Here is a 21,234-nt window from a genome sequence, read left to right as displayed (position 1 = left end):
AAAAAAATACCTTCCACTTTTTAGCTCACATTGACCAAGTTGCAAATATAAATAATAGTAGACGGAAAATCTGATGCTTCGCCGCTAATGAGTATTCATTGTTAGAATTCACAATAACGTGATTCTAAATTATGCTCATTTTTTTTTTCTTGCATGTATTGTGTCATGGGGCGTCTACTCATTCCTTTACTTGGTGTGGATTCTTTCTTATTAAAATAATTAATATTTGTTATTTTATAGTAAAAAACAAGTAGCACCTCTTTTTTTTAGATTAACAAGTAGCACATCTTTGATCTCCGATCCAATGGCATGTGGTTGAATAATATAGGGACTTAAATTGAATCTTGCGGAGATTAGTAGGGAGGTTAGTTCACTTCCCCTCACAAATATAAAGAAATTCAGGAAAACCATGCAACGTCGAAATGACCCATCAATGCGGAATGGAAAATGGGTCACATCATTCAGCTCATATATTTCATGTTGTTGTCGTGGGGTCACAATCTAATGAGCACATTCATATTGGACCATTTTTTTTAATATCAAAAAAGAGATTACTTAGTAAATAGTAGTATACAATTTGAACTGTTGCTGTTTATGTGAAAGGAATATAAAGCTAAAAGATAGTCACATTCGTTGTTAGGACTGGAATGCTAGCTGATTATTAACTAATGTCTCCGATAGTAGTAGTTTTCGATGTGTCCCACAGGACAACAAGGATTTGCCATGCTATAGAGGTTATGGAGTAAGTATGTGTTGTTTAGAATAGATAATGTGCTTTGTTATTTCTTAATTTATTGAGATGTTTTTTCCTTTTTTCATATTATCTTGTATGTGCTAATGGACCAAGGACTATGTCTCACTACTATCTTAAAAAGCTGCAAAGATGTAACACTCCAATGCAACTTTCCCTTAGCCCTAGGCCCTGTTTAGTTCCACCAAATTCCCAACTTGACACTATGCAAAAAGAAGATTCCTTGTCACATCAAACTTGCGGTATATGCATGGAGTACTAAATGTTGACGAAATCAAAAACTAATTGTACAGTTTGGTTGTACTTTGCGAGACGAACGTTTTGAGCCTAATTAGTCAACGATTAGACAATTATTACCAAATAAAAGCAAAACGACACTGCAGCTACAGTGTAGCTACCGTGTATTTGGCGGCGCCGATTCGGCCGAACTAAACGTGGCCCTATATTTAACAAGCGATGACAATAGAATAATTACCTTGGTTAAAGCAACTTAGTACCCTGTGTCCCATAATATGTCATGCACGTATTTCAAAATTCAAACCTTGTTATCTTTGACCAATAATTAGTTGAGTTTATTCTTCAAAAGTGGCTAGCTATATCAGGTTGCATTTAGAAATACATTATAATGATCAAACTTTTGTTGTCATAAACTATATATTATAAGAAAATTAGCAGTTGAAATATGATATGTATACCGCACTAAGTCAAATCATGGCTTATGTTTTGAGATGAAGGGAGTAGTATACGCTGGGAGTTTTCTCATAGTACTTCACAATGGTCATATTTTTTTCCTTTTGCGATTTGGCTCTTTTAAATAAATATTTTATGTATCATTTTTAGGATTCCGAGATCCCTCCTTGAAATCACACTAACTGCTTAACGTTGATAACGTTTCGTGTAGGCCACCTTTTGTGTACATTGGGAGTTTTCTCATTAATACCTCAGAATTGGCATAATTATTTTTTCCTTTTGCGATTTGGCCCTTCTAAATACATATTTATGTACCACTTCTTAGTGATCCCGAGATCCCTCCTTGAATTCGCACTAACTGCTTAACGTTGATAATGTTTCATATAGATCACCTTTGTGTTCATGGATTTTTTGTGCAAATTAGATGTATCCTACTTTTCATGGACATATATGTGTATGTAGTAAGAAAGGAAAAACACAATCTGCAATTGGAATGTGATAATTGAAACAACCATTACCATGCACTAGAGTAAGGTATGAGATAGCTAAAGCACACATTATTAAGAACACATAAACTTTTCTTTCTTAGTAATGTTCCACAATAAAACAATCATTATTTTCTTTTCAAAAGAAACTCGAAAACCAGTCCTGGGTTTGTGCCCACCGTTTTATACACTGGTAGCGTTGCTACTCTGCATGTGATAAAGGTCTATAGCCCGAAGCTAGCATATTTTATCTTTTCATTGGCAGCGTCTGCCAACACATCTTATCTTTGTTCCGGTAGCATCCACGGTACGCAAGAGCGCCTTGCAAGCATATGTCACGTTTCCACTAGCATGTCTTCGTAAGTGAAACTGACCCGCAAAATGTGATGGGTCCAACAACAATGACAAACCATACCTATATCACCCAATGTCTGTGTGTCGCCCACTGTAGGCGTCTACCATACATCCTTGCTTGATCTCGACCGCCCATTCACCTGATCCCACCCCACATTCCATACTCATGGTGACGTGGCACCCTTTGGGCCGTCGGTCACGCTGGTCTGTGTACACCCGCTGGGTGCGCCTAGGGGCGGCCCCAGTTGACTGGGTGGGTGGTTCGGTAGTTGGCGCAATGGGAGCGCGCGGGCGCGCGGTGAAAAGAAGCACGAAGCGCGCCGCGAGAGGAGGAACAAAACGACTGGCTGTCCGAACGGGGACGCCTGGTTCCTCTCATTCCTCTTCCACCTCTCTCTCTCTCTCCTCCCACTGCTCGCCCTCTCTCTCTTACGCGCGAGTGACAACCTCCCTCCACGGGCGCGCGGCGCGGGAGCAGCAGCGGCAGCACCCACCGACTGATCGCCGGTGGGGCGGGGCGGGGGCGATCTGATGCCCACGCGGCGGTGATGGCAGCGCCGTCCGGCGGTGGGGGCGGCGGTGCGGGGGAGGGCTCCTCCTCGGCCGCCGCAGCTGCGACGATCGGGGCCCACGGGGTGGACCAAGGTGAGCAACCCCTGCTCCTGCTCCTGCTCCTCCTCCTCGGGCTCAGGTGTTTGCTCTCGGCGAAGCGTTTGTGCTGGAGCGCGGCTGGCCCCGGTCGGATTGGGCGAGCCCCGTGGTGTCCGTACCTGTTTGGGCGGGTCCGCGGGGAAGCCGTGTTTCACGGCGAGTAGTGGTAGGGAGTCTTGGATCGCTTGCGCGCGCGCGGGCGCGAAGAACCGGGCAATGCCGAGGTCGCCTGGGTGTCGGTCGCGCGTGCTGCGTTGGAGGGGTTCGGTTAATTATTATATTGTGTGGCGGTGGTGTTATAACCCTCTCCGTCGGTGCCTGTACGAGTAGGCGATTCACCAAGCACCTATTCATTTTGGCGTTTAGCCGATTCAAGAAATTGCTCATGTGTGTGATTGGGCGGTAGGCTGTCAAAAGACTGTCTTTAATCGCAGTGTCATGTCTGGGGGATTGATTTGATTGACGTCCTTTAGCAATGCTGTCGTGTTTGCTGTAGGTGTGGAGTGCTGCCTAATTTACTCGTTCCAACTTTCTAATCTTTGCTGAGTTTATCATGTGTTGTAACTAGCGTATGCTGATTAGAGGTGTTTTTAGTGAAGAAGGAGCCTCCTCAATTGGGGAAGTTCACACTCTTCATGCACGATAGAGAATGTCTCTTAGTGAATTGGTTACTTTTTGTTCTTGGAGGACAGGCGCATGGGGTTTTGTTGTTTTGAGCGTTTGGAGTTCTTTTTCTGCAATATTAACATTACTAAAATGAAGTGCCAGTGCATTTGCTGTAGGTGTGGAGTGCTGCCTATTTTACTCTTTCAAACTACCTGATCTTTGCTAGGTTTATAATGTGTGGTGACTAGTGAATACTGATCAGTTGTGGTTTTCAGTGAAGAAGGAGCATCCTCAATTGGGGAAGTTCACACTTTTCATGTAGGATTGGGGAGGTCTCTTAGTGAACTGGGAAACTTCACACTTTTCATGTATCATAGGGAAGGACAAATGGTTGCACTTCCTGTTTACGCAGGCAATGCTTTCCTGGCTGTGCTGTAAAGCTTGTGTAAGATTTGGCATTTGACTATTTGAGAGGAGGCCCACAATTTTATTTGGATATGGTCTTCAAGTTGGATGGTAATTGTTTTGCTGAGGTTTCCAGTAAGGGCATGGGGTTGCTGCTGTTTCTTTAGTGGAAAGGTCATATTTTGTTTGTTCTTGGAGGACAGCCACATGGTGTTTTGATCCTTTTGAGTTCCTTTTCCAAAATGCTGACATGTCTAACATGAAGATGGGCATTTTTGTGTTCTTAGAATTTCTTGTATCAGGAACTCAAGAATGATGAATAAAGGCAATTAACTGATTTATGGATATTTACATTCTGGAAGACACTAGAGAATATAGGTGGGATAGGTTATAGTATTCTTTGCTGCAACTTGTGCTTCAGCCGTCTCTGAAGATGGTTACCACAATGTACTTGTGCTTAGAGGATCAATATTTGTTGATTAATTGATTAACATAATTGAATTTTACTCTACTTATCCTGGATTAAAATCTGCATTTCCTTTCTCTGGGATAATGATGAAGTCTACAATATTAATCTTGCTTAACTACTCATAGTTAATTGCATGGCATTTGCCTTCCTTGCATGGTGTTTGTTCTGATGGATTCATGACTTCCCATCATTTTTGAAATGTACACAGTTTTGCTGGAACATGAAAGATTGTATTAGATATTGGTTAATGTTTATTGATGTCGCAGCTCATCTTTTTTTTAGTATTGTACTTTCCATTCTTATGCTCTGTTCTTGTAGTTCTAAGTATGGTTTTATATCTGTTGTGTTTTTATGGGTTGTATACATGACGAAAATAAGGCTTGTCTTTTGTAATAGTGTAACAGAAGCGATTGAGGACATTTTTCTTTGTGAAAAGCACAAAATGCGATCTGTTTTTTTTTTTTTTTGTTGCCATTCTGTTGTTTTGTGATGGTATTTATGGTACATGGTTCTCTTTAAACAATTTAGCCCAAATTTTTGATTGCTTCCTCACATGACATAGTATTCCTGATCTAATGAATTGGGCGTTCATGAAGGTAACACCATTGATTGCCAGGGGTAGCTCCTGTGCTGCATCGAAGGGTTCCTTTTGGACAGGGGAGACTTCCTCTTCAGCCACTGCAGTTGCTATAGCTGTTGCATCTGCCATCACCTAAGGTCTATGTTTTTTTGGGTGTGATTTTACCATTCTGGCGTTGAATTGAGTAAGAGAACTTTTTATTGGGTAGAGGATTGCTGTGTATCACTGGTACAGGATTTGGCGATACGTTATGGGGATGGGTATGGCAATACAACGATTGTCCAAAAAGAAGGATATGGCGAAATGCCGAATATATAAAATATATAATTAAAACAATTGCACTTGCATGTTCTCAGAGAAAGGCTCTAAATGATTGAAGCAATTTCAACATGACATATGAAGGAAGGACCAAAGTTATGGAGTAAACGAACAAGTAGGCAATGAACTGATTGGTTAGTTGTCACCATACCTAGAGTGCATTGATCTCTTGACCTCCAGCGGTAGCCCAGCATATGAAGTCCAAAGTCCCGATGGGCAAGACCTTGAGATCCAGGTGGCAGCACTCACTCACTGGACATGCGCACTCCCAGTGGTGACGCTAGCCCCTGGCTGCATGTGCTCCTGGTGAGGCAGTGACGCTCGCAGTCCCCTGGGGGCCACATGCAAGGGGTGGGAGCCAAGATAAGCATCAGGTGTTTCTGGGTTGAGACTTAGAGAATGGATGGGCTAATGCTGTTGGGCTTGATTTATGAAATGAGGTGCTATTGGGCTAGCACGCATATCAGGAAGATGTATCGTGCCATATCGAGCTGAATCTGTCAATTTGTTTTGTTTCATTTTCCCGATATGCGCATTGGGCCGTATCGCGCTGTATTGGATACTGTTTTGGTGCCCTTCCTGGTGTATGGGTAATAAATAGGTGGATCATATTGGCGAGAAGCGTTTTTGAGCCGGTTGAGATTCAGTCTGGAGATTTTCTGTGCATGGTAGCAGTGGTTCCATTTCAAGTGAAGAGGTTAAAAGCTCGGATTTAGTAGGATTCCTGAAGTTTAATAGGTGTTCACTTTGGTCTGTGGCATTTGCATGCTTTTTTTTAAAAAAAAAGTTGTCAATGCTAATTTACTTGTAAAATATTTGGAGATGAAGATTTCTTTTTGTGCATAATACATCTCCTTGGGTGTAATTGAATTTGATGATGATGCTCTCACGTGAATCCCTGAATGGCCAAAACTGAAGTGTTTTTGAGTTTGGAGAATATGATGGTGCATTTGGTGATTTTGATTTTTTTTTTCAAAAAATGATACATAGTGTTATGAACTGATTGTGGTTTGAGTCGACATAATGGACAATCCAACATCCAAGCACATGTCATGTTTACTTAACAAAAATTGTGTGACATGGTGATTGGGTACTTAAACCTTGGATGAAAGGTCAGAAAATGGATGGGACAGTTGTCTGCTATTCTTGGCACAACTCTGCTGCCTCTTTTTTCTTTTTTTTTTCTCGAAAACGCGGGAGAGCTGCGCTTCATTAAATTAAGAAGAGAATAAAGGGCAAGAGCCCAAACAACACCTCACACACCACACACACACACGCTCACGCCCCAACAGTTTCAAGGATTACACTCGCGCCGGTGACATAAATACACAAGACGACCACTACTGAGTTAGACACTCTAACTACCGGGGAGGAGGGCAGCCAGGAAAGATAATCCTCGAGCCCCTGCCATAGACCACAAGCGGTGGTCCTCGCCAGCTAAAATCAGAGCACCAGCTAAGCTTGTAGCTGCTCCATCAAAAACACACCCATTGTGATGGTTCCAAATACTCTGCTGCCTCTTAAGGCCAAGGCCATAATTTACTTGTGATTTGAGGGTGTGGAGGATCATGATTAGAATTGAAGATTGAAGTTCAACTGTACTTTGGTACTTTATTTGTGGAGATTAAGGCTTGCACTTTGTATTTCTGGCACAACATTGAGTGTGGCAACATTTAGCCTATGGTCACTTAAAATTATTTCTGTTCAGTTTTCATTCTTTCATTCTCTATATATGTTTGTCTGTAGAAATATCTTCCAATATCTTTAGTGGAGTCAATTAATTCTGTGTTCACTACATAGCTTCAGTTTGGCTTTAAAGAGCTGGCACATGGAACGATAATTCAAAAGTTCTAAATAAATAATTCGATAAAAAAGTTCTATATAATTATGGAAAGCTCCCTGAGGACTGCAATTTTCATCCAATTATACAGACTTGACTCTTTTCTTGAAAGGTGGCTTGATTCTTTGATGGTTCAGTCAGTTTTTTGTTATCATTTAAAACTCTGTAAATCAAACAAATAGCATTTCTGTGATTATTTCATGAATTAAGTTTAGTTTTATCTTTTTTCTTTTCTTTTGGTGGAAATAAAAGCAAACAAATAGCACTTCTGTGTAAAGCACAAAATTTGTGCCCTTTGCTCTGTTTCACTTGCTCTCCTATTTTATGGTATTAGTTTTCTGTGCATGGTTCATTTTACATAGATTTAGAATTAGTGACAAATCGTATATTACACACGTTAGCACAAACTGGATTCTGCATTTCTGCTTTCTCTCATCATCTCAGCATCATATAACACTTTTCTGGTTTGCTGCATTTTTTAAATGAAAAATTACTAATATTGTTATGTTTGTTATGTTTCAGTCGCAGAGGCGATGTGGCAGATGAATTTAGGAGAAACCATGGCCCCCATGGAACTGGGGCCATACCCAGAGCGTGTTGGTGAGCCAGACTGTAGCTATTACATGAGGACTGGCATGTGCAGGTTTGGGATGACCTGTAAATTTAATCACCCAGCAGACAGAAAGCTGGTAAAATCCATTCTTCTACCCTTCTTTGAGGCATTAGAGTATATAATCTTGTTGTGCTTACAAAACATTAATTTTTTGCTCTGTGGCTGCCTTATTTGATTTAGTTTCATATAGTTCTCATTTCTGAGGCATCTAGAATGGGTTCTCAATTCTAATCGTGTATGCTGTATACGGGTGTACTCATGGAGTACCTACCTGGAAGTTGCTTTATTGCCCAATGATCCGAAAAAGAAAGAAAATGTTAATACTAGGGTAGTTTGAAGTTTTTTGGCACTGAGGATCTATATATACTGTATTTGGAAATCTAACTAACTCGATTGTGTGAAAGCTACTTGGCTGCTGATTTTCGAGTCTCCAGTTATAATTTTGAGTTGACACTTAGCTTGGCAAGCTTATTTTCATACGTATTAATAATTCTAGAACTCCAACAAAACTTAGCTTGGCGAGCTAATTTCATGTGTTACTAGTTCTTGTATTGAAAAGTTTCACCATTGCCATTTTCAAGCTATGTGAATTCTCATAACATCACATGATCGGGTTATCTTATTGAATAATGCCTGAAAAACTGTTTAGGAAATAGGGGTCGATTCTTGATGGTTTGTACACATAACTTTTGAACCAAGATACCGCAACTTGACATTGAAACAAGAGTGTTTGGAGCTGAAAAGTGACTGATTTATTCTAGAGACTAACTTGGATGAAAATAGACCATAAGACTGGACTCACATCTTTAGTACGTCATATTAGTTACTGTAGTTGAACTGTGAATAAAAATAGAGCTTATAAACCTGGAATATTGCATGAAAATTTGGTACTTGGAGATTATTTGATGGTGCTTAATATCTTGGAGTAGAGACATTAGCTTCGCTGTCAAAAAGTGAACTGTGGAGATTATTTGATGATGCTTTATAACTCGGAGCGTAGACTTTAGCTTGGCTGTCAAAAAGAAAAAAAAGTGAACTGTGAATACAATGCTTTCTAGACATTGGAATTTTGCCCCCTGTGGATGTATGTCAAGGGCGGTATTGCCCAAGGTAGCTGGACCTCGACTACGCAACTCGTAGTCACGATCCGTCGTCGCCGGCAGGGTTATACCCCCACGCCGTCGCCGCCTTCGTCAACTGGGTTATGCCCCCGAGTTGCCGGCTTAGGAAGACAAAGGGAGAGGATAGGCTGATAATACTTGATTTATTCATTGAGTGTGCGATTACAATCTTATATGGCCAAAGGCCTAACCAAAAGGAGTAACAATCTCCTCAATCTAAGGAACTAATAACAGAAGGCTATCCTACTTTCTTGCCTAGCCACTCGCGGTGCTTGCACCCTGCGCGTCCTCCTGCGTAGGGGCCATTCGCTCCAGGGCGCGGCGCACGTCACGGGCGCGACGCCGTCTCACGTATGTGCGCCCGACCATGACATCTCCCTCTCCGTCGAGAGTCAGCTCGTCCTCGAGCTGGAAGGAGGGAAACCTGGTGCGGAACGTGTCCGTGTCCTCCCACGTAGACGATGCGGCTGAACAATCTTTCCACTTGATGAGCACCTGCGGAACGCCGCGGGCTAAACGGTAGCGCACCGCGCGCTCAGGCTCCGGCTCGATGGCGCCATGGCGAAGCGACGGCAGCGGTGGCGTCTCAGCTGGTGGTGCGCCTTGGAACTTCTTGAGTAGGCTCACATGGAAAACATCATGGATGCGAGCGCCCGCCGGAAGAGCTAGACGGACGGCGACGTCATTGATGAGTTCAACGACGCGGTACGGCCCAACGAAGCGGGCCTTGAGCTTGCCGCCCGGAGCTTGAGGCAGCGAAGACGCCGAGCGTTGCCGGAGACGAAGTAGTGCCCAATCACCGACCTGGTAGCTGACGGGGCGGTGGTTCCGGTCGTAGTACAGCTTCTGCGTGGCCTGCGCCTGCTCCAGACGGTAGCGTACATCGGCCAAGAACTCGTCACGCTCTTCCATCGTCTTGGCGACGGCTTGCACCCTGGTGTCGCCCGGCTCGTATGAGCGGATCGAGGGCGGGTCACGCCCGTACACCACACGGAAAGGAGTGTCCCGCAGGGAGGACTGGTACGCCGTGTTGAAGAGGTACTCCGCCCACGGCAGCCACCGAACCCATTGTCGAGGCCGATCCCCTGTCAAACACCGCAGGTACATGACGATGACGCGGTTGGCCGACTCGGACTGCCCATCTGACTGGGGATGGAACGCCGTCGTCATCTGTAACTTGGTGCCCATCAGTCGCATGAGCTCTTGCCAAAAGGCCGACGTGAAGACCGTGTCCCTGTCAGAGACGATGGACTGGGGGACACCGTGTAGGCGAACGATGTCGGCGAAGAAGGCTTGAGCGACGGATTCAGCCGAATACGGATGCGCCAAGGGTATGAAGTGGCAGTACTTGCTGAATCGATCCACCACGGTGAGAATCACCGACTTGCCGCGGACGCGCGGGAGGGCTTCCACAAAATCAAGTGCGATGTCCGTCCAGACCCCCTGTGGCACCGGCAGAGGAAGGAGCAGGCCTGCTGGCTGAAGGTGCTCGGATTTGTACTGTTGGCACACCGCGCACGCGCGCACCATGTCCTGCACCCTGTTCTTCATGTTTGGGAAGTGGAAATCGCGGCGTAGGCGGTGCAAGGTGCGCTGGACGCCCTCGTGGCCGTCCTCATGGATCACCCCCATGATTTCTTGGAGAAGTGGGGAGTCGGGTGGGACGTACAGCCTGCCGCCGAAGTGGACCATGCCGTCGACGATCGTCCAAGGCGCCTGGCGAGTCCCTGCGGTGATCGCAGCATGGAGGGCGACGAGGGCCGGGTCGTCGAGGTGTGCTTGACGTAGGCGGTCGATGAAGTCGAAGCGGGGAGCCGAAAGGGCGAGCAGCGCCCCGTCCTCCGTGTCTCGTCTGGACAGTGCGTCCGCCACGGCGTTCGCAGCGCGGGGCTTGTACTCGACGGAGAAATCGAACCCAAGCAGCTTGCCAACCCAATGGTGTTGTGGAATGGTGGCAAGGCGCTGGTCCAGCAGGTACTTGAGACTGTAGTGGTCCGTCTTGACGCTGAAACGGCGTCCCCAGAGATATGGGCGCCAATGCCGGACCGCCTGGACCAACCCGATCAGCTCGCGCTCGTAGGCAGCAAGAGCGCGGTGTCGCGGCGCCACCGGCCGACTGAAGAAGGCGATCGGGTGCCCTTCTTGGAGAAGCACCGCCCCGAAGCCGTGAGACGACGCGTCACACTCGACCACGAACGGCTTGGCGAAATCGGGCATGGCCAAAACCGGAGCTGCGGTCACGGCGGTCTTGAGGTTCTCGAACGCCGCAGCGGCCTCCGGGCTCCATGAAAAGCCCTCCTTCTTGAGCAGGCTGGTGAGTGGTGCCGCCATGGCGCCATAGTTGTGGATGAACTTGCGGTAGTAACCCGCCAAGCCGAGGAAGCCGCGTACCGCCCGCGCCGAGCGAGGCACCGGCCAGTCGTGTATGGCCTGCACCTTGGCCGAATCCATGGCCACGCCTGCTGCCGAGATCGTGTGGCCGAGGTAGGCGACCGACGACACCCCGAACTCACACTTGGAGCGCTTGACGAAGAGGACATGGCGGCGGAGCTCACTGAGGACCGCGCGGAGGTGACGGAGGTGGTCGGCCCATGACTTGCTGTAGATCAATATATCGTCAAAGAAAACGAGTACAAAGCGGCGAAGGAAAGAGCGCAGTACATCGTTCATGAGGGCCTGGAATGTTGCCGGGGCGTTGCACAGCCCGAATGGCATCACCAAGAATTCGTAGAGGCCTTCGTGGGTGCGGAACGCCGTCTTGTGGATGTCCTCCGTCCTCATGCGCACCTGATGGTACCCGGAACGTAAGTCGAGCTTTGTGAAGAATCGGGCACCATGGAGCTCATCAAGCAGCTCGTCGACGACGGGGATGGGGTACGCATCCTTCACCGTGATGGCGTTCAGCTCGCGGTAGTCGACGCAGAACCGCCACGATCCATCCGGCTTCTTGACGAGGAGGACCGGGGATGAGAAGGCGGAGTCGCTGCGCCGGATGATGCCTTGGCCGATCATAGCGTCGCACTGCTTCTCCAACTCGTCCTTGTGCGCAGCCGGGTAGCGGTACGGTCGGACCGCCACGGGGGTCGCATCAGGCTTGAGGATGATGCGGTGGGTGCGGCCCCGCTCCGGTGGCAGACCACTCGGCGCGGCGAAGACGTCCGGGAAATCGGCCAGGAGCGCGTCGAGGAGGGGTTCCACGGCCTCAGTAGCATGGAGGCGGGCGGGAGTCTTGGGAGCGGTGCCGTGCCAACAGACAGACCTGCCCGCATGCTGGAACGCCATGGTGCCAGCCGCCAGGTTCCACGTGATGTCCCCCAAGGGCGCCATCCAGTTGGTGCCCAACACCACGTCATAGCCTGCAAGGGGCATAATAACAAGATCGACCTGAAACTCCAGGCCATCGATGAGCACTGATGTGCGGCGGAGCACCCCGGGGCAGGCGATGCGCTCGCCGTTCGCCACGGTCGCCGTCAGCCCAGGGCGCGGTTCGCTGGTGAGGCCAGTGCGGCGGGCGGCATCCTCCCCAATGAAGCTGTGCGTGGAGCCAGTGTCGATGAGCGCGGTGAACTCCGCCGCGCCGACTTGCACCCGGAGTTGGATCGTGTTGCTGCCGGGAACGCCAGCGACCGCGTGCAGGGAGAACACTGGAGCTTCCTCGTCTGCACCACCCTCTGCCAGCTCCACACCGTCGATGTAGAAGATGCGACGGCAGACGCGGTTGTGGCCCCTCGAGTACGGCTCGTTGCAGTTGTAGCAGAGGCCCAATCGGCGCCGTTCCGCTTGTTCCTCGGTCGAGAGCCGCCGCGGTGGATTGGCAGCGCCCCCTCTGGTCGGTGGTGGTGGCAGGGCCGGAACGGCGGGCGCTGGGAGCGCAAGTGCCGCAGGGGCGGCTGCAGGCGCTTGGCGGGGCGCCGGAGCTGGCAGCAGCGCGCGCGGCGCGGCCCGGGCGGCAACAGCTGGCGCCCGCTCGAGTTCCATCAGCTCGACCTGGCGGGCGAGACTCATGGCCGCCGTGAGTGTCTCCGGGTTGTGGATGCGCACAGCGTGGCTCAACGGCGGCAGGAGACCCCCAGTGTAGAGCTGCACGCGTTGGGCTTCCTCCAGGCGGCCGGCTCGGGGTAGAAGAGCCTGGAACCGGTTGGAGTACTCCTCCACGGTCCCCGTGCGCCGACACTCCGCCAACTCGAAAAGCGGTGCGGATCGTAGTGGTGGCCCAAACCTTAGATTGAGGAGGTCCTTGAAACGGCCCCACGGCGGCGTGCCCTCATCCTCTTGCAGCTGGATGAACCAGAGCTGGGCAACGTCCTCCAAATTGTACGACGCCATCCAGACACGTTCCTCCGCCAGGGTGCGTTGTTGCCGGAAATAGGACTCGCACTTGTTGATGAAGAGCAGCGGATCGGACTTGCCGTCGAAACGGGGGAAATCCAGTTTTTGGAACTTCGGGGGTCGATCAAGGTCGCGCGGCCCTCCGCTGCCGCTGCTGTCCGACGAGGAAGCCGACTTGTCCTTGAGCGCGGCCATGTCGCTCTTCATGGTGGACATCTCGGTCTTGAAGGCCTGCAGCATCTCGACGACGTCCTTGATGGTGGGCTCAGACATGGCGGATAAAAGAGGAGCGGCTGAGGTGGAGGATTGTGGCGAGGATGGTGGGCTGGATTGATCGGCGGCGGCTGTGGTGGCGCTGGACGACTGGGAAGATGAGGATCGACGGCTTCGTGATACCAGGTTGTCAAGGGCGGTATTGCCCAAGGTAGCTGGACCTCGACTACGCAACTCGTAGTCACGATCCGTCGTCGCCGGCAGGGTTATACCCCCACGCCGTCGCCGCCTTCGTCAACTGGGTTATGCCCCCGAGTTGCCGGCTTAGGAAGACAAAGGGAGAGGATAGGCTGATAATACTTGATTTATTCATTGAGTGTGCGATTACAATCTTATATGGCCAAAGGCCTAACCAAAAGGAGTAACAATCTCCTCAATCTAAGGAACTAATAACAGAAGGCTATCCTACTTTCTTGCCTAGCCACTCGCGGTGCTTGCGCCCTGCGCGTCCTCCTGCGTAGGGGCCATTCGCTCCAGGGCGCGGCGCACGTCACGGGCGCGACGCCGTCTCACGTACGTGCGCCCGACCATGACAATGTACCAAGTTGCTTTGCTAGCATTAGGAGAACCACTATTCAAGCGACATTGAGACAAATTGGGGACATGAGAGCCATCTGCGGATCTGCCTCATGTTAGAGGCCCTACTATAGTTGTCACTTTCCATTTTATTTTGGGCTTCTCGTCACGAGGTTATAGTGCACATGTTACTTGCTGCAATGTTTATTTCCTTGACCATTCAAATATATAAAGGGCGTACCTAGTGCAGAGAGCTCCCGCTCTGTGTGGGGTTTGGGGAAGGGTGTCAGTGGCAAGCCTTACCCTCGCCTGTGCAATGTGAGGAGACTGCGACTCGAACCCGGGACCTTCCGGTCACAGGCGGTAAGACTCTACCGCTTGCACCAGGCCCGCCCTTCAAATATATAGTTTGGTCAAATGAAATTGTACGGGTGGCTCATCATGAAAACATATTCAATTCAATCCTGTATTTGTTTCCATGAATATGTTTTCACAACTACCTAAATATTTTGCAGCGTTAAGTCAGGTAAAAGAGTGGAAATGTTGCAGTGACAACATGTTGCAGCATTAAGGGGCACTAGTTTTTCATATTTAGTGATTCCTTTACCAAGACTATTAATTGCTCTAGTGTATTCTCTTGGGTTCATCTGTGAGAGCTACTCGTTGAGTAACATATCATGATTAACTTGTAGGCTGTTGATTTATCGCTCTTTCTTTTGTTGGAACATGCTTCTTTGTCCTACTGCTCATAATTTCTACCCAAACTTGTGAATAATGATTTTAGTGATCTGACTATTAGGCTGTTGCTGCTGCAAGAATGAAGGGAGAATATCCTCAAAAAATTGGGCAGCCTGAATGTCAAGTGAGATTCCTCGCTTCTAGTTTTCCCCCTCTGTTTCTTTAGACAATGCAAAATATAATTGTTTATTTATATCCACCTGTGCCTCAATGCTCAGGAGGTTCTGCCATGAATTGTTACTTGAGATGTCTAGTTTAAGACTTCAGATCACTATTTTTGTTTTAAAGACGTTTAACTGTCATTGTCTTCTTGTGCTTCAAGCGTTGTACAGCTGCATATTGATAGGTCTTCGCTGAAGTTTTTCAGTCAAATGGATATATGTAACACTAATAATACAGCATATGGTCCTAGAGTATGTGTTGTTATAGTTGAGCTTGATATCTGTTAGTATTAATTAATTTCATGCTGTTTCTTGGGGTTGCATAAATGACGCTTATTGTGCTTTTCAATGCATGTCATTCCTTTTTGGTTCATGCAGGAGTACAGTTGTAACCTTTTAAATGAGGTCACATTACATTCTCTTGATTGAAATTCTGACTCACACTGTTAGCTGTACATGGTTCTTTAGCGAGTTTGCATTTTAATCCAAGTGTCAGTTGATTTAGGTTAATAAAATTCAATTGTGCATGCCCATGTTACAACTATATTTTGCTTGTCTGAATGACCTGAACTTTTGTAATCAAGTTGCTCATACATTTTTTCTCCTTTTCTTTTCTGTGAGCATATCATTTTTTTTGGAAAGTGTGTGGTTACATTATTGGTGAATTTGCATTTTTATTGTTTTCATATCCCCCCTTTTTAGTACTATCTGAAGACTGGCACATGCAAGTTTGGAGCAACTTGCAAGTTTCACCATCCCCGAGAAAAGGCTGCAATGGCAACTCGAGTTCAGTTGAATGAACTGGGCTACCCACTCCGCCCGGTTTGTTCTGAATTTCTATTACGATTCACAACGTTTCATGATATGGATGCATAGTGTGGTGCCACATTTCTATGCAACTTTTTTGCAAGATTTGCGTCGCTTACTTGAATTTTATTACTGCAGAATGAAAAGGAGTGTGCTTATTATTTAAGAACAGGGCAGTGCAAGTTTGGAAGCACATGTAAGTTTCACCATCCACAACCATCCACCATGATGGTTGCTGTACGTGGCTCTGTTTATTCACCTGGACAGTCTGCAACTTCTCCTGGCCAGCATGCTTACCAAGGGGCTGTAACAAGCTGGCCCTTGTCGAGATCTGCTTCTTTCATTGCAAGTCCAAGGTGGCCAGGTCATTCAAGTTATGCACAAGTGATTGTTCCTCCTGGGCTTGTTCAGGTCCCAGGGTGGAGTCCTTATACTGTATGTTCCCTGACCTCTGTTTTACTTTTTACATAGCCTAACAAGTTCATATTTCATCACCTTATTGCATGGCACTTACCCATTTGTTTATCAAAAATGTTGCGGAAGATTGCAACCTTGTTTGTAGTAAAAAAAAAACTTCGATTACGTGTTACCTATACTGAACCGATTTTAACAAGGCATAAGTCTGACCGGTGTCAGTCCCTCTATCACTCAATTGACCCAAGACCTTTGGCTACAGTTTTCTTTGTTTTTGTTGGTTCCTTTTATTGTCCTTTATTTAGATATGGAAATAAGGGTAATTTTGTTTATCCATTAGCTATGAAAATTCTTGTGTTCCCATTAACTGTTTGATGGTTTTTAATATGTGTGAAAGTTCCAGGATTACAATTGATTATCTGAAGGTTTAAATTTTTTAGGCCAACCTGATTTGGCATGGAGTCGGCATAAATTTGGCTACTCGTTTTTACGCATCCACACATAAAAATCACAACTTCCTTTCCATTCTCTCTCCTTAATTCATGAACTTGAAGCATGTCCAGCTGATCAGCAGTATCTAATGGGCTTACTAATATCATGTCCTTTGTATGCATGGTGGGCAAGCACAAATTCTGGTGTTGATGACCAGACTAAAAAAGGTCTCAATTCCATCATCATTCTGGGAGCTTGGTCCATTTGGAATCACCACAATTGTTGTGTGTTTGATGGGATTCAACCGAGCCTGAATAGTGTTTTGGTTTTGGTTAAAGATGAGGTTCTCCTTTGGAGTTTGGCTGGAGCTCGGGGAATATGCAATCTCCTTGCTCTAGAGCCAGCCAATGTGTGAGTTCCTCTCTAGTGGTCTTGGGTCAAGTTTTGACAAGTGAGAGAGAGAGAGAGACACCTTTAGATGTAAAAGTGTGTGTGTGTGTGTGTATGGGGTTTCTAAACCCACTCCTTTACTCTTCTTAATATAATGATACACAGCTCTCCTGCGTGTTCGAGAAAAAAAAAGCATGTCCTTTCTTCTTTCAACAAATAAATACATTAATTTGGCCCCTAAGTACCATCACATCACGTAACTATGAATACTAATGCCACCAATGTATCCTCCTAATCACCAAACATCACATTATTTAGAACATGCATCTCTTGTGTACGGTTGCTTGTGATCATAATTTCTGAGGTAGCATTACCCTGACTGTTACCTAATATTTTCGTCATGCTATGTGTTATATACAACAACAACAACATAGCCTTTCAGTCCCAAGCAAGTTGGGGTAGATGCTATGTGTTATATACTTATATTATTCATTTCATTTGACCTTGAGCACTTGTGGTGATTATGGTGCCCTACTTTTATCATAACCATAATTGAAAAAACCTAACTGCACTCTTGTATTGATCCACGCATAGATTATTTTAATATTTTAGTGATAAAAGTTCGCCCATGTGGACACTAGAATGAGGCATAAAAATGTTACCATGATGTGCAGAGTCAAATTTAACCATGATTTTAAAACTGTAAATAATTAGTCATGTACTTATGTTATTCTCTGTCTTCGATGATATTGAGGGTAGGTATCCAGGGCTGACTAGTTGAGCACCCATGTTAGGTGTCATTACTGTGATGTTTCATTTCTATAACACAAATCACATCTTAATCTAGAAATATTCCATGTTGAAAAACTAATCCAGAGGGATTCCTAATTCATGGTAGATACCTAAATTCTGTAATGCCTTTTCATGGCTATTTTGTTATAAAATTTAGCATCTTGATAAGGATCGTTGTCTTTTTTGTGTGAAATTTTAGTTTATTTTCTTCCTCATGCTCATGCTGGTCTGCCTGCCTAGGGTAATGAGCTCAGAGAATATGAATTATCTATAAGTCTTCTTGAAAGTTACTGGCTGCTCTTGAATCATTTTTGTAGTTTCCATGTAATTTATGTCATTAGTTTTTTTTTTCAAATTATAGGCGCAGATTGGTTCTTCATCCTCGGATGACCAACAACGGACACCCGGAGCTGCCCAATACTATACTGGCTCACGCCAGAGTGGAACAGCTGGCATAGGCAATCAAGGAATGTTTTCATCCTACCAAGCAGGTTCTGTTCCCGTTGGACTATATGCAGTACAGAGGGAGAATGTATTTCCAGAGAGACCTGACCAACCTGAATGTCAGTTCTATATGAAGACCGGAGACTGTAAGTTTGGTGCTGTATGCAAGTTCCATCATCCCAGGGAGCGAATAATTCCTACTCCCAATTGTGCACTGAGTCCATTAGGCCTACCTTTGCGCCCGGTAAGAGTTAGTATACATGTCTTAGTATGCTCTCTCATGTGTATTGCAATTTTTTTGGTAGATTTGTCCAGCTATCTTGGCTTCGTCTCTTTAATCTAACTAAAGCATATTGCTACTTGGGCCAACGAAAGCTTGTCAGAGTATTGGTATTGACATGGCAATGGTTATCCAAAAGATCTATAAGATATTCTAGTAACCTTAGGAAGAATGGAAGAACGACGCTCCCTCAGTGGAGATAGCTATATATATAGAGAGCCTCATGGGCCATATGGGCCTATAGTAGATGTACACTTAACAACCCCTTTCAAACTCAAGGTGGATGTGGAGGATTTGAAACATGGTGGCCTCACTCTCGGTGGCCGCGGCGGCGGCTTCTTGCTCGTTGGCGACGGCCACAATGACCCCGAGGTGGCAGGATTCGAAGGACAGAAACTGATCCCCGCCCTCACAACATCGAGCTTCCCCTACAGGCTGCGCTTCGCCGCATGGAGGCCCTTGATCTCGCCCGCCACATTGTGGAGTTTGGGCGTGCTGTCCCCACTGTTGGTGGCAAACTCGGAGTCTGCCGCGACATCAGCGGCGGTGGAGGAGGTGACCATCTCCTAGCCATTGTCTGTCGGGTGCCCTCCTCTCTTCTCGATGCGACACAGACCGGTGGCCACCTTGCTGCCTTCTTGGTGCTGTGCAGCCAGCGCAGGCGCACCTCCGTTTTTCTCGGCGCGATGAGTGGTGACTGTTGTTGTGCCTAGCTCACCCAATCGGATGGGGTTGGGTGTGGGCTTTTAGCTAGACAGGTTGGATGTGGAGAACAGGTGCTGTCGGCTGCTGAGGTGTTGTCTCTTTGTGACATCAGCCCATTTGCAGCACGTGAGACAGGCAGTGGCAGACCGCACCGAAAAAAAAACAGAAATGGGATCGTGGGTGGATTAGATTAGATGAGTCTAACCCTAACGGCCTAACCCTCATCCTTGGCTGTGATACCATGTTACTAACCTTAGAAAGAGTGGAAGAACGATGCTCCGTCAGTGGAGATAGCTATATATAGAGAGAGCCTCCAGGGGTGTCATTTCCCAATAGTTATATCTCCTGGTTCTCTTCTGTATCTTAATTTTTAGAGGGACTAGTGACTGCTAAACAGAATTCTTGCTTGGGGCTATACAGCTGTTCCAAGAGCCAATCCTGAATGAGATGTTGTTTTGCGATGTATACTCTTAGCGCAATGCTGCTAATTGAGTTGGCCTTAAATTTTAGGATCGGTATGGTATTAATTTCATACAGCAGTTGCTACTTTTTGATGATTCTTGGTCAATTCATTGCATAATGGCTCACTTCCTTGATCTGGCTGCAGTTTGCTTGATAATTTTTGTTTATTCTCTGTTAGTTCTGTTTCCCTCATGATATGCAAAACTACTATCACATAGTTAAGCTGAACATGATCCACTTTTGTCCACACATTATTTTACTATCTGGTAACTACATGCTTGAGGACCAGTATCTTGGGTTATGCACTGGATACCTTGCCATGGATTGTATTGTAATATATACCGTCACTTATCCTTTTTCATTTCCTTGATCGTTGATATTGTACTTATTACCTATGGTTACCCACAGACTATGAACCTTAAAACTAATGCCAAGGTTGATATCATGCAATACTTGACACTGGTGGTATAATGCAAACATACTATACATACATGTTGCTTAAACATCTGTTTTTTCTGCTTACAGGGAGAGCCAATATGCAGTTTCTATAATCGCTATGGCATGTGCAAGTTTGGTCCAAATTGCAAATTCGATCATCCAATGGGAAGTGCTATGTATGGCCATGCTTCATCACCAACTAATGAGGCCCCAACTTCTCGGCGTATGCTGGCACATGTACCATCGCATCCAGAAGTATCACCTGACAGTGGCTCGGGAAGGTCTAGGAGGATTGCCCATTCCGATTCCCAGCAAATACCCTCTGTTGACAGGAGCACTGAGAGAGAGGCGTCCTAAGCCATCCTCGGTGTCTTCTTTCATGCTGCCTCCCTCCCATTCTTGACTGGAGTAATTATCTGCAACAACATTCGAGGATCCGAAGCTGTACAGGTCTTTTGCCTCACCTTTGAGCTTTACATACCGGAGCTTGCTTCAACATGTATTGCATTCAGGCAGGAAAAAGTTCTTGCCTGTTCGGGATGCTCATTTGCCCCCCATTGAAAACGGGAACAAAGCTACCGTATTTAAACATATGTATGGAACCAACTCACCTCTGGACATTCAAACCCATTCGAGTAATGTGCCCTGGTCCCGGTGTTGTAGTTATAGAGGCTGTGTTTCGATGGACAAAGCTTTTGCGAAACTGACTGGGGATGCGCAAGCATAACCTCTTTTGTTAATTATCATCTCGTTTTTCTTAGCATTTCTCTTTTCATAAGGGCAACCCCCGCACTCTAAAGTGTGCGTGTTGAAGATCGGGAAATAATAGGTTGCCATCATATGCTCTGTACTACCTACCATATTTAAACTCGGTTACTTGAGAGTCATTTTATCTTGGTGGTTCTGGCTTAGTCGGTCAATTTGCCTGGAGATTTTGATTCTACATCCTGTACAAACTGCCCTCGGTGCTTATCTGCGATTAAAGTGCAAGATGACATGATGCTAATGGATAAAGTGATGGTAGAGTTTTGATTCTGGACCAGTGTTAACTTGTCTGACCACAATATTGAGCGAAGTTCACACCCATTTCTACCAAAAGCAAATAGACACGATTAAACACTGCACTGACCACTGGGTGCCTCCGCTGTTTCTGCTTCCTGCAATCCCGCT

General features: G+C 46.4%; 1 protein-coding gene across 2 annotated transcripts; it reads left to right on the top strand.

Annotated features, from left to right (window-relative positions):
* The first annotated feature begins 2,641 nt into the window (after nucleotides 1-2,641).
* On the top strand, nucleotides 2,642-20,951 carry LOC136486819 (zinc finger CCCH domain-containing protein 63-like). 2 transcript variants are annotated; one of them, XM_066483845.1, is made up of 7 exons: nucleotides 2,642-2,925; nucleotides 7,672-7,838; nucleotides 14,801-14,863; nucleotides 15,603-15,722; nucleotides 15,846-16,142; nucleotides 18,097-18,423; nucleotides 20,152-20,951. In XM_066483845.1, exons 1-7 carry the CDS (start codon nucleotides 2,829-2,831, stop codon nucleotides 20,419-20,421), a joined length of 1,341 nt encoding a protein of 446 aa, XP_066339942.1. In that variant the 5' UTR covers nucleotides 2,642-2,828; the 3' UTR covers nucleotides 20,422-20,951. The 2 variants fall into 2 exon arrangements, with proteins under 2 accessions (XP_066339942.1, XP_066339943.1); XM_066483846.1 differs by lacking the exon at nucleotides 2,642-2,925 and adding an exon at nucleotides 5,008-5,128.
* The last annotated feature ends 283 nt before the right edge of the window (nucleotides 20,952-21,234 follow it).

Source organism: Miscanthus floridulus, chromosome 10, assembly GCF_019320115.1.
Source record: "Miscanthus floridulus cultivar M001 chromosome 10, ASM1932011v1, whole genome shotgun sequence".
Classification (NCBI taxonomy): domain Eukaryota; kingdom Viridiplantae; phylum Streptophyta; class Magnoliopsida; order Poales; family Poaceae; genus Miscanthus; species Miscanthus floridulus.
Note: the sequence above shows the minus strand (reverse complement) of the source record. Positions and strands in the feature narration are given on the sequence as shown.

Coding starts and splice junctions, on each gene's coding strand:
- LOC136486819 (XM_066483845.1), top strand. CDS start 2,829: ATGGCAGCGCCGTCCGGCGGTGGGGGCGGCGGTGCGGGGGAGGGCTCC. Junction 15,723..15,845: donor TGGGCTACCCACTCCGCCCG/GTTTGTTCTGAA, acceptor TTATTACTGCAG/AATGAAAAGGAGTGTGCTTA. Junction 16,143..18,096: donor CAGGGTGGAGTCCTTATACT/GTATGTTCCCTG, acceptor TTCAAATTATAG/GCGCAGATTGGTTCTTCATC.